The following is a 12,544-nucleotide window of genomic DNA, read 5'->3' as shown; positions in this document are numbered from 1 at the left end:
ATTAGATAAAAAGTAGAGATCATTGGATTAAGTAGACCTCTAAGAATCCTCTAATGTAATTATTTATCATTATTTATTTTTTAACAAAAATTCATCTTCGGGGCAGCTGGGTAGCTCAGTGGAGTGAGAGTCAGGCCTAGAGACAGGAGGTCCTACGTTCAAACCCGGCCTCAGCCACTTCCCAGCTGTGTGACCCTGAGCAAGTCACTTGACCCCCATTGCCCACCCTTACCACTCTTCCACCTATGAGACAATACACCGAAATACAAGGGTTTAAAAAAAAAATTCATCTTCTTACCCATCCAAACACAACTTTCCCCTCAATTGAGACAGAAAGAAAAACAGAATCCCCCTTACAAACATTTATAGATAAGTAAAATGAGTTTCCACACCTGTCATCAAAAAAAAGGGGGCTCATTTCATACTTTGAGTCTAACATCTTGCTATTGAACAGTTGTTTAACATATTTTAGCATTAGTCTTCTGAAATTATGGTTTCCAAATCATGTATGATTTTGCTATTGTTCCTTTGTATTTAATTATTCTTTTCTTTCTGGTAGTAGCACTTTTTCTTTGTCCTGTGAATTCTTCAAAGAATTCTTTTAGGGTCTGAGTCAATTTACATTTTTCTTTGAGGCTTTGCATATAACTATTTTGACTTGGTGGTATTCTTCTGAGTTTGCATGTTGATCTTCCTTGCCACCATAATTACTTTTTTTAAAAAAAATATCTTTTTCTCAGATTACATGTAGATAAAATTTTAATAATCATTTTCTGATCCATATTATCTCTTTCACTCCTACCCTTCCCCTTTTTCTCAGGTAGCAGATAATATGATCTAGGTTGTATATGTGCTGTTGTGAAATATGTATTTCCACATTTGTCATGTTGTGAAAAAAAGACATCTGTTGCCTTTATTAGAGAAAAATTAATGAAGGAAACAAAGTGAAAAATGCTATGCTTCAATCTATATTCAGACTCCATCACTTCCTCCTCTGATAGTCAATAGTCTTTTTTTTGTTATAAGTACCTTAGAATTGCTTTAGACATTTGTATTACTGATAATAATTATGTCATTCTCAGTTGACTATTGTACATTATTGCTGTTACTGTGTACAACATTCTCCTGATTTTGCTCACTTCACTTTGCATCATTTCATATAATTCTTTCCATGATTTTTTTTTGTCTGTATGTGTATGTGTATGTGTGTGTGTATTGTGATAATGAGATTAAATCTACCCTACCCATCCTTAAATCTAATCACAAAAAGTGTAAGCAACTCCATTTAACTCTCAAGTAGGGAATCTGTGACCCACATATGCAAGAATGGGTGATAAATCAGAATCGACTGACTACCCCCTAGATCAGGGGCCAGCAACGTATGGCTCTTGAGCCATATCTGGTTCTTTTGAGGGCCAGATATGGCTCTTTCTGCAGGAGCCAGAAAGTCAATTTTTTTCATGCTCTGTTACAGGAACGCACACTGTTATAGGAGCGCACGCTGTGAGCACTGTATGGTTCTCACGAAATTACATTTTAAAAAATGTGGCATTTATGGCTCTCATGGCCAAAAAGGTTGCAGACCCCTGCTCTAGACAGTCCTAAGAAAAACGTTTGTTGTGATTGGACATGTAAACTGGAAGGGAGGCACAGGAAGTGATGAAAGAAATGAAGAAATGACCTGGATAAATTAAAAGAACTTCTGGGGTTCAACCCATTTTAGCTCTTGTCTGCTTGCTTCTTCATGTGGAGGGTGACTAGGACCTGGAGGAGCTCGGACCACTGGCTGATCCTTGAACTAAGTGAGACTGCTGTTAATCTCTCCTTTGGAATTACATATGGTGAGTGTAAAGACTAAATCTTCCTGGACATCTCTAAAGGAACTATTCTTTCAAAAGAGACTCAGTGACCCAAGCTTCAGCTTCATTCACCTCCAGGGGCCCTCTGGTCCTCCAGGGCCCTTTGGGCCCTCTGGGCCTCCAGCCTTGAGCTCAACGCTGAGCATCCTCCCTCTGAGGACTGTAAGGGGGAAAAGGGGGCTTTGGTTGGATATATTAAAAGGTTTGGTCACCAGGGAATTTAATAATTATCAATTCCCAATTAAGAATAACCTCAAGTTAAAATGACTTTTATGGAAGTTTATTTACAAAATATAGGAGAGAGTGGAAGTAGAGAGATGAGAGAAGGGTAGAATAAGAAATTTGTATTTAAGTCTGGGCTTTACTCCAGCAGGGCTCTAGAGGCCCAGCCAGAGCCTAAAAGTCAACTAACAAGGGTTTTAGCCCAAGGGCTTCTCCCAATCAAGGGAGCCTCCCAGAGGCTAATACCTCCTGGGAGATTAAAGGATTCAGCCTTCTTCACTCACCACATGTAGTTCTAAGAGAGATATTTAAGAATAGTCTCACCAAGGTCTAAGAGTCCCAGGTCCAGGTCATGAATCAGAAGTTCTCCTTCAGGTCCCATTCATGAACCAGAAGAGTGAGCCCAGCTCACTGAGGTCTCTCTCTTTTTTTAACCCTTACCTTCCATCTTGGAGTCAATACTGCATATTGACTCCAAGGCAGAAGAGTGGTAAGGGTAGGCAATGGGGGTCAAGTGACTTGTCCAGGGTCACACAGCTGGGAAGTGTCTGAGACCAAATTTGAACCCAGGACCTCCCATCTCTAGACCTGGCTCTCAATCCACTGAGCTACCCAGCTGCCCCTCACTAAGTTTTCTTTTTAAAGTGGCCTCTTTTACATCACTTCCTGTGGCCTCCTTTTAGTTTATGTGTCCAATCACAACAGATGCTTTTTTTAGGACTGCCCAGGAAGCAGTCAGTAAATTCTGATTTGTCAATCATTCTAACACATGTGGGTCACAGACCATCCAACTTGTGAGTTAAGTGGGGATGTTTTCACCTTTGGTTATTAAATCTAAAGATGGGCAGTGTAGATTTAATCTCATTTTCATGGGACTAATTAGATCTGCCTGGGTTAAACTAGGGGACCAGAGCAAATTACTTAATGTGTTAGATTACTTATCCTATCTTATCCTCCCTCTGGTTTTCTTATTTTCTCTTCCCCTTTTCATTTGTAAATAAATTTCCATAAAAAGTCATTTTGACTTGAAGTTATTTTTTTAGTTGGGAATTGATAATTATTCAATTCTCTGCTGACCAAACCTTTTAATATTCACCCAAGTCAAACCCTTTTTACCCCTTATAGTATGTACAATTGTCTTATTTATCAGTTTTTGTTACATTCCCCAAATAATGAATGACCCTTCAGGTTCCAATTCTTTGGCACAACAAAAAGAGCTGCTATAAATATTTTTGTTTTTGTACAATTGTTTCTCCTATCTTTGATCTCTTTGGGATACAGACCCAGGACAGACCTGGGTCAAAGGGTATTTATAGTTTTATGGTCCTTTGGGCATAATTCCGAATTGCTTACCAGAATGGTTTCAATAGTAACTTTCTATGGTCAGGTTCTCTTTTTTGGCTCATTTTCTATCCTATTTCTTGTTTTTTAGCTTTATGTTAATGTTTGGCTCCTTTCCCAAAGTGGAGAAGGCACTCTCCAAAGCTTCAGGTTTTCTATGCTCCTGTATTCATAGTTAGTTTTGGTGTCTGTAAGTTTTCAGTTCTTCCAAGGTTGTTTAATCTAAAGAGAGCTGTAGTCAGTGCTGTCCTTTCTGTGAGTGATCATGAGGATTCTTTTCCACCATGCAAATATGACCAGGGTCCCCACTCCTTTGGTTTTAGTGTGCTAGGGCATCTTCTTGCCCTGGAACTATATACCAAGAGCCACATATAGGCAGTGTTATAAAGTCTTGCATCAGTGCTAGCAAAGTATCCCCTGTGATCTCCTTCTGACCAGTTGTCTGACTCTTATCTTCTATGGATTGAGAGCTCTGGAAATCTCCACTGATAATTCATTCACCCCAGCCTGCCACTGGATTACATGACCTGCGCTGGACTGTGCTTTAGTCTTATCCCAGTAAGTCAGACTTTTCCTGCCAAGATTCTAAGTTTTCTTAGGCAAGGGAATTTTTTTCACGCCATCCTTTGTCCTGTGGCTTCAGAATTCATTTTGATTCATTATTTTAAAGCTATTTTGAATGGAACTTAGGAGACTGGAAAAGTAAAAAGATCATTTTAAAAAGTGGAATGTTGGCTTTTAGAAGACATTAGGGGATACATGATATGTACCTTCAAACAAATGAATGACTGATATATATGAGTCTTCTATCTCCAAGTCTGTCACCTAGCTATCCCATATAATACTAGGAAATGATATATCTTATCTGTCTTATGCTCTGAGTTTGGGGTTGATTTTTTTTTCTAGTGGGGGAGTAATGAGTTTTTTTGTTGTTTTACTCCTAATAGGAAAAACCTATGAGGTGTTATTTTCTTTTGTTATAATATAGGTAAAATGTAGTTTCCATTTTATGGAAAAATAAGCCTTTAACTCTATGTCAATAATTTTATCTATCAAATTATTTTTATACATTATTATTTATAATATGAAAATTTGCATAGAATCATTTGAATTTTATGAAAAAAAATCATAGTGAAACTTGATTTAGCAGTAAAACATATTATACGCAGCTGTTCATTTTTTCACATGCCAACACTGAGAGAACTGATTTGAAGGAAACACAGTTTCAAACATCTACTACCCTAATCATGTTTAAGGAAAGTAGGATTTGAAACTACATTTTAGAGTCTGTCCTATTATAGTGTATTATTTTTGAGGTGTGTGATACATTCCAAATTTCTATGCATTTAGGATAATTGATTCTTTAAAATGATTGGAAATTATAAAAAATTACATGAATGATGCTCTACAATTCCAATTATATGCATTACATATGACTCATGTAAATGTCCCTTTTTATTTAATTGAGTAATTTGAGAAGTTAGAATATAATTAATTATAGTTGTCTGGAAAAAGGACATCTTTCTCCTTTATGATGAAAATCTACAAATTTGAATTTTACATATTCATACAAAATTGAATTTACATATACAAAGTAGTTTATTTAAATACAAGTATTTGAAAAAAGAAATAAAGATATTTCCTTTTGGGGCAAGAGAAAACTCTGACCATCTAAGGGAGTATTTTTGTTATTTCTTTCAAGGTTTGTGTCTCCCAGTAGAAAACTTTAAGATGTGCTGATTTTTATTTTGGACAAAACAGAAAAGATTCAGAGGAAAAACAGTATTATACAGATAATGTATTTTATTTCTTACACATTAATAAAATACTGTCATCCTGTACTTAATGCAAGAAATTAATAGAGGGCATGCAATCAATATCTAGTTGATATTCTATAACATTTAGTAATTCACAGTTAAATTCATTTAGATAATATAAAATGAAAAAACAAACTTGAAAATATTGGAAAAATAGATTAAAAATGCAGTAGTAAAAATCTAATTGAATTAATGCATTATATGTATATGTGTATCTCTCTCTCTCAAACACACACACACACACACACACACACACACACACACACACACACACACACAAAGATCTTGAGCAGGCCTCAATTCAACACCCTTACTTTCTACATAAAGAAACTGATTCGTGTAGGTAAATCAACTAGTTCAAGTTCATAAAGTCAGTGTCAGAATATATTAAACTGTCAGTTTTTGATTCTAGAACTAGAATTCTGGACCAAATCACTTCCTTAACTCATCTGGTTGAAAAAAAAATAATGATTGAAATAGTAAAGGGCAATTAATGAAGGATAATATGTATTTTCTATTTAGTTTATATTTTGTAGGCTAGTCCCTTGTTTTATGCAACTTTTTTTTCACTTCAGTTATTAATGTTCCATTAGTGACAATGTATTTGAATTCCACAATAGAATTTGAACTTCAAATATTTCTAATTGTTACAAAGAGACCTAACCTAGCTTAATAGTTTTATGTGCTGATTTTTTTTAATTGAAGGAATAGTGTCTTGTCACAGAGATGTTATTATCTTTTGCAACTTAAATTTAAGCAAAACATATCAATTAACAAATATCTATATGGAAATGACTTCTAGACAACCCCATTTTTCTCTTTCTTCTCTATTATATATGTATATATATATAGTATGTGCGCATATATGAAATGTATATGCATTATTGTAAAATAATTTTATATGAATGAGGTCAAAGGATTTCAACAAAAAAGCTCAGAGCTTTGAGCTGGACATAAAAGGATAGGAAAAATTCCACAAGAGTGAAAGGAGAGGAGGGAGCATAATAGCTTAGGGAAATTATGAAAACAAAAAAAAGTACTAAAAAATAAAAATGTCAATAAAAATTGTTTCAACTTTTTTACCCCTCCCCCCTTTTCCAGGACAGCTCTATTTTGCCTATAATTAAATTGACATGGAAAATGAAGTCAACCATTCTGATTAACTTGATCTAATTAGTGAAGTCATGGAGGTTTGAATATTAAATAAAGTGATCAGATTAGTTCTGTACATTGGCATAGATTAATTCTTATTGCTTTATATCAGAAATCTTAATCCAATTAGAGACTAAGAGAAAGAGAGAGTAGAAAATGGTGCCTAACAGCTGAAAACTATTTCATAAGTTAATGGTTACCAAAATAAAACGGATCAGTTTGAACTTTATACTGGGATACAGAGTGATGAGGTAATTATTTGTGAATTGACTAAAAAAATAAAAGAAAAAAAGAAGAGTAGAAAATGACAAGCGAAAGTAAAATATGATGAAACTCGGTTAATTGGTCTCTGAATTACTACAGAACAGATATGGAAGAGGAAATATTCCATATTGACTAAAAGTAGACTTCTTATATTTCTGAACAAATAACCAACATTTCACAAAATCATTTATTGTTATGATTAAATAATAAATTTCTATACTTTAATAAAGGAATCAGATCTTTAAGTAATGTTTGACTAAGTTGCTATCCACTCTACATTTTGCAAGCAAAATACCATATGGTGAGTTGTTTTCAATTTCAGGTTATTTTTTGTAAGGAAGCTATATTTTTTCAACAATGATTTTTTCATATTTCTTCACTGGATGTTTCTTTCTTTTTCTCTTAGTTTTGATTAATCCATGTTTGGCTTGTCTACTAAAACCTATAAGAAGGATAACAATAAAAATATTAGTTATACTTGATTTGCCAACATTAATTTAAAGTGTAAAATAATCTTCAGAGTCAGAAAGGTCGTTTATATAGAATTACCACCTGCTATATCTCCATATGGACAAAAAGGTCTTCAAAGGCATCTGATTTTTAAATGAGAAGCCTAAGTATATGTAGAAAAAGGCAGAAATGATAAGAAAACTATTAAAAGGGGGAATGGGTATGGCTCAGTGGATTGAGAGCCAAGCCTAGAGATGGGAGATATTGGGTTCAAATCTGACCTCAGACACTTCCTAACTGTGCACCCTGGGGAGGTCACTTAATCCCTATTGTCTAGCCCTTACCATTCTTCTTCCTTGGAATCATGGGCAAATTACATGTTTTTCTACAATGTTTCCCACAACATCCACAAAATGCATAATTTTACACAAATAACTCATATGATATATATATGTATATACATAATTTTGTTTTACTTTGTATTTTGTCATGTAATGAAACCAATAAAGTTTAACACTTTGTCAGTTTCTCATTTAAAATCCACTTTTCTCATAAACATAATTCTTTGAATATTAGAAATTTATCTTAGAGAGGGATTTTCATACCTTTCTTACAAGTCCTGAGACATGATTTTTTAGAAGTGAAATTGTTTTCATTCCCACCACATCCACTGTAGTAAAAAGAACGACATTTTCCAATAGAAGAATTAAAATAAAATCTTTTCTCATTGGCCCTGCAAAGTCCTCTATCTGCAGGAGTCAGACACCAAGAAGGGCCGTAGAATTCTAAAAATATTAAGAAAAATGATTAGAACAATGTGGCATGTAATCATACTCATATCTTCCCATTATGATAAATTAATTAAAAAATACATTGTTTGTAGACTTTCTTATAGCATGTCTATGAATAATAAAATAAATGAAAATAAAAATAAATTATTTGTATATTAGCACATTATCTGTATATTAGCACATTAAAAATCAATTTGTACATATAAATCCATAAAAATCAATCGGAATCCATATAAAGGCTTCAGCGTCTCTCCAAGAGATCTTCGAAATATGTCCTTCCAATTTAGAAATATACAATAATGAATGATGCCATAAAACAGTACTGTGATTATTCTTGATCTAAAACCTGGCCAATGGTAATATGAACTAAAACTAAAATTATTTATTCAAGGTCACCCAACAAAGTGTGTGAAATTAGTGAAAAATAATTGTCCCTGCTCTTTCTCATTAAAAGCATTATTTGATATACAAAACTGCAGTGGTTTCCTAACACTCAAAACAGGACAGAAAATAATGAATTAAGTCAGTATTCATCATATGCCACAAACATTTTAATATGTTTAAGAAAATTCTGAATGGTGAATAAGGATTGCAAAAAGAAGCAAGGAGTCAGGAGCAGTGAGGTTTGTCTTTTCAATCTTCAGAACTGTATATACTGAAAAGATTATTGCCTTGTTGACAGTGTTTTCACATAAAGCAGGGAGGAAGATCTGAAGTCTCAAGTCTGGATAATGGTTAGATGTTTGGCAGAAGAGAAGGCAATGTCAAAGCCACTGCCATCATAACTCCTGGGTGTGTGAAGGAACATGGGCCTTCTTCAGAATGAGAAGAGAAAATGCACCAAAGGGTAAAACAGAGATATCCTTATTCCATGAAGAGGAGAATAAGATTCTCAGTTTAATGACACCAGGTAAATCTCTTGAAAGTCTTTCCCTGAGAAGAAACATGTACTTTCTCCAAAGAGAACAAAAATATCCATGAAGAGTCAAGGAAACAAGATGCACAGACAGGATGGCAGGTGGGGAACTTCGGAGGCCTCCCCACTGGTGAGCTACAGCATAGCAAATGCAAATGAAGAGGGTTTGTCAAGTTGTCAGTAATGATGGGACATAGAACTTGAGAGATCCAATAGCCAAAGAAGTTCAGAAAGCAAGAGGCTGCCTGATGGGAAAAAACCCCCAAGGGATTAGGCTGCAAGAGAAAAGAAAAAAAATGAGACAATTCTGAAATTGATTTGCAAATGCTTCCCAATTTTCCCTTTATAATTCCTAATAGAGTTTTAAATAATAATGAAATAGCAATGATGATGATGATGATGATGATGATAATAATAATGATTGACATCATGTTTTAGGCTTTTAAGATATGCAAAACATTTATTTGAAAACATTTTAGACATATAGATTGTTCCCAAAATCTTTATATATTTTAAAGTTATTATTCCACCAAGACTTTGAACAAATCTGTATCACTCTTTTGAACTTCAGAACAACCCTGTCATGTATGTGCTATTTCACAGATGAGGAAAGCAAGGTTCAGAGTTTTTTAACCCAATTGACCAGCTATACAGTACCATATAGTATCAATATGTAATATTTATAAGAGGCAATAAATGAACATATGTATTTTGAAGATCAACTAACACTTTACCATTATGTTGAATCTCATCCAACCACATTTTTGCACCTCTCCTCACTCTAAAAAATATGACAAGAAATGCTAGATGTTTTGATATAATAGCTAATTTAACATATACTCCTATAAAATTCTGGGAAAAATTAAATTGAAAAGGAAGCAATAACTATTTGGGCAGAAATAGGAGAAAAAAGTATTAGTAAAATACTCTTAGATTAGCCCAAATTAATTAAATATCAAGTTATATTTGAACTCTATAAAATCTGGGACTAAATGACACCCTGGAGGGTTGATTAAAAAACAATTTGAGATTGGGAAGTTTATTTGTTCCTTTTTATATGAGGAGATAGTGAGAATGGATTGCAAGGAAAGTTATGGGAGTTTCCTGGCAGCATAAATTTCTAATCAAAATAATGCATCCTGAATCCTTTAAATTTTTAATTTAAACCCTTAACTTCTGTGTATTGGCTCATAGGTGGAAGAGTGGTAAGGGTGGGCAATGAGGATCAAGTGATTTGCCCAGGGTCACACAGCTGGGAAGTGTCTGAGGCTGGATTTGAACCTAGGACCTCCCGTCTTTAGGCCTGATTCTCAATCCACTGAGCAACCCAGCTGCCCCCTTAATTTTTTATTTATATGATCAATATGTGTTTCAAAGATCTGTTATTTCATTGGTATGCATATTCCTTGCATCAATGTGGGTCACAACCTGTCCACACCTTTAATAAGTTCTGTGATGAGCTAATGTGGAGTAAAAATAATCAACACTGAACTTGGCTGGATTTGATCTTAAAGAGAAGCACAATATATCACTGGACTTAAGATTTGTCAGAGTTTGTGCTTCTCTACTGCAGCTTTTGAAAATCCATTCCCTGATTCTTCTAATATAAGCTAGTTTTACACCTTAAAGCCTACATTTTTCCTCATTATGGGATAGAGTTGACCCCATCATTTAAAATAGGGCAAAACTAATGCCCAATCAGTCTAGGAACCTTCCCAAGGTCAAAGAAGTAGTAAGTATCAAAGAAGGAGTTGAGCCCACATTTAAAAGCCTCAGTGCACTTTCCACGAAGAAAAGGTACCACCAAACTGCCTTTATTTGGAAGCATATATCTTGGAGCCTCAATGGGTCCTCTACATATATATATATATATTTACCCTCAAATAATCCAACAAGCTAAATAGTATCGAAGCCCTTCTATCACTGGCTATTTGAGATGTAGTGTCTCCGCCTTTTATGGGTCTAGAAATTTGGCATCTCTAGCAAATAGATTCTCTAGCATATTTTATCTCTGGCATAATTTAAATTGTTTGGCATATCTGGCAAATGTTTAGTTTATAACACCATTGAAAAGAGATATTGAAAATACAATATATAATTCAACAAAATTCACACATTATTAATTCCAAGATATCTGGTGAATTTAGTGAGAAAATGGAACTTGATGTTTTCTCTTGCTCTACTTCTATTCCGTTTTGTTCTAAGCAAAGGAAAGGGAGGATGTCAATGGGACTAGAGGCATAATTCTGTAGCCAATATAATTTTCAGCTTGTCAGTATTGGCTAAAGAAGTAAGTCATATCACCTATAGTCACAGTAAACTTTTACCACCTTGGAAATTTTGCCAGAGTAACAGGGAATCAACAGAATTCTCCTTTCAAAATCTGATGGGTAGGATTATGTGGTTTCACTAATAGAGTCAAAATGAATGTGACTATAGTGTATAAGGCAGACACTCAGTTTGCAAAATGCTTTACACACATTATCTCATTTGATGATTATAACAACCCTGTGATGTAAGGGCTATTATTTACCTTAGGCTATAGATGAATAAAACTGAGACCAATAGATGTGAACTGATATAGCTAGTAGGGCAGTAATAGACCTTGTCTTTTTGATTCCAAGTTCAAGACTATCAACTAAGCCATCTAGCTTCCTGTCCAAAACTATAATATGATATATTTTTTTACTTAAGAGCAACCATCTAATATCAGCATCCAATAATCCATCTAACTGACACATGTTTATGTATTGTAGCTATATTAGAATCATATTAAGAGGTTCCTTCAAATAATCTAAGGCAAAATGATCCTATGAACTTGAATGAGAAGTGTTAATGATTTACTGATAATAAGCTCATTTGATATACATCATCGTGTTGTATTTTTCTCTTGTTTTTTATGTTACTTAAAATCTGACCTTAGACATTTATTAACTATGTGACCATGGGAAAGGCACTGAATTCTGTTTGCTTCAGTTCCTCATCTGAAAAATGAGCTGGAGAAGGAAACAGTAAACCACTTCAATATCTTTGCCAAGAAAACCCCAAACAGGGTCAGGAAGAGTTGGACACAACTGAAATGACTGAATAACAACATGAGGAACACATGAACTTACCTCTTTAACATCAACACTATAACATCTACAAAGAAAGAAAAAAGAAACAATTTTAAATCCCACATAACTGTGAATTTGATTTCTATTATAATATTTAATAGAATCTAAACATAGGATTAAAAAGCACTAACCTTCTTTTGCTTTGTTTTCAAAGGAAGAATACAAAGTCAATGATTTATCATCTTTAGGTTAACATCATACTCATTAACTTGTCTCTGAAGAAACTTTGTTGATAAGGTTTTGCAAATTCAATCAAAATTTCTAAGGTGTCTGTGATGCACAGAGCATAGGGCTGGGAACCAAGAAAGATACAGACACATACAGGATGGTTCCTAGTTTCTGGCAGTTCATAATATAGCAAAGTTAAAAATTCTACATGTGGAATCATTTTACCAAATGTAGTTCCTAGGATTTAAAAAGAAATCTACTAGAACACAATATTCAAAACTTGGTTCAATTATTTTGAATATATTTAGGTCCTTTATGCCCATTCTATAATACTGTATGTGAAATGGTAATGGAAGAAGTAATAGTAATTATGATAATTGTAGTAACAGTAATGATTGTGGTGGTGGAGGAGGAGGAGGAGGAGGAGGAGGAGGAGGAGGAGGAGGAG

The 12,544-nt window shown here is 34.2% G+C and overlaps 1 protein-coding gene across 4 annotated transcripts in view; it reads right to left on the bottom strand.

The window, feature by feature from the left end:
- Window positions 1–6,291: 6,291 nt before the first annotated feature.
- Window positions 6,292–12,544, bottom strand: part of TFPI (tissue factor pathway inhibitor) — an 87,374-nt gene continuing 81,121 nt past the window's right edge. Inside the window, exons 7-8 of one of the 4 annotated variants that reach the window (XM_044669717.1) lie at window positions 7,711–7,890; window positions 6,292–7,097 (exon numbers count right to left, since the gene is read on the bottom strand). In XM_044669717.1, coding sequence (XP_044525652.1) covers window positions 6,997–7,097; window positions 7,711–7,890 — 281 coding nt within the window. In that variant the 3' untranslated portion in view covers window positions 6,292–6,996. Of the gene's footprint in view, window positions 7,098–7,710; window positions 7,891–8,909; window positions 9,088–11,928; window positions 11,954–12,544 lie in introns of those variants that run through there. The other 3 variants (XM_044669721.1, XM_044669720.1, XM_044669719.1) reach the window with 3 other exon arrangements.

This window comes from Gracilinanus agilis, chromosome 3 (genome assembly GCF_016433145.1).
Source record: "Gracilinanus agilis isolate LMUSP501 chromosome 3, AgileGrace, whole genome shotgun sequence".
NCBI classification, from domain to species: Eukaryota; Metazoa; Chordata; class Mammalia; order Didelphimorphia; family Didelphidae; genus Gracilinanus; species Gracilinanus agilis.
The sequence above is the reverse complement of the archived record's forward strand: the minus strand, read 5'-3'. Positions and strand labels throughout refer to the sequence as shown.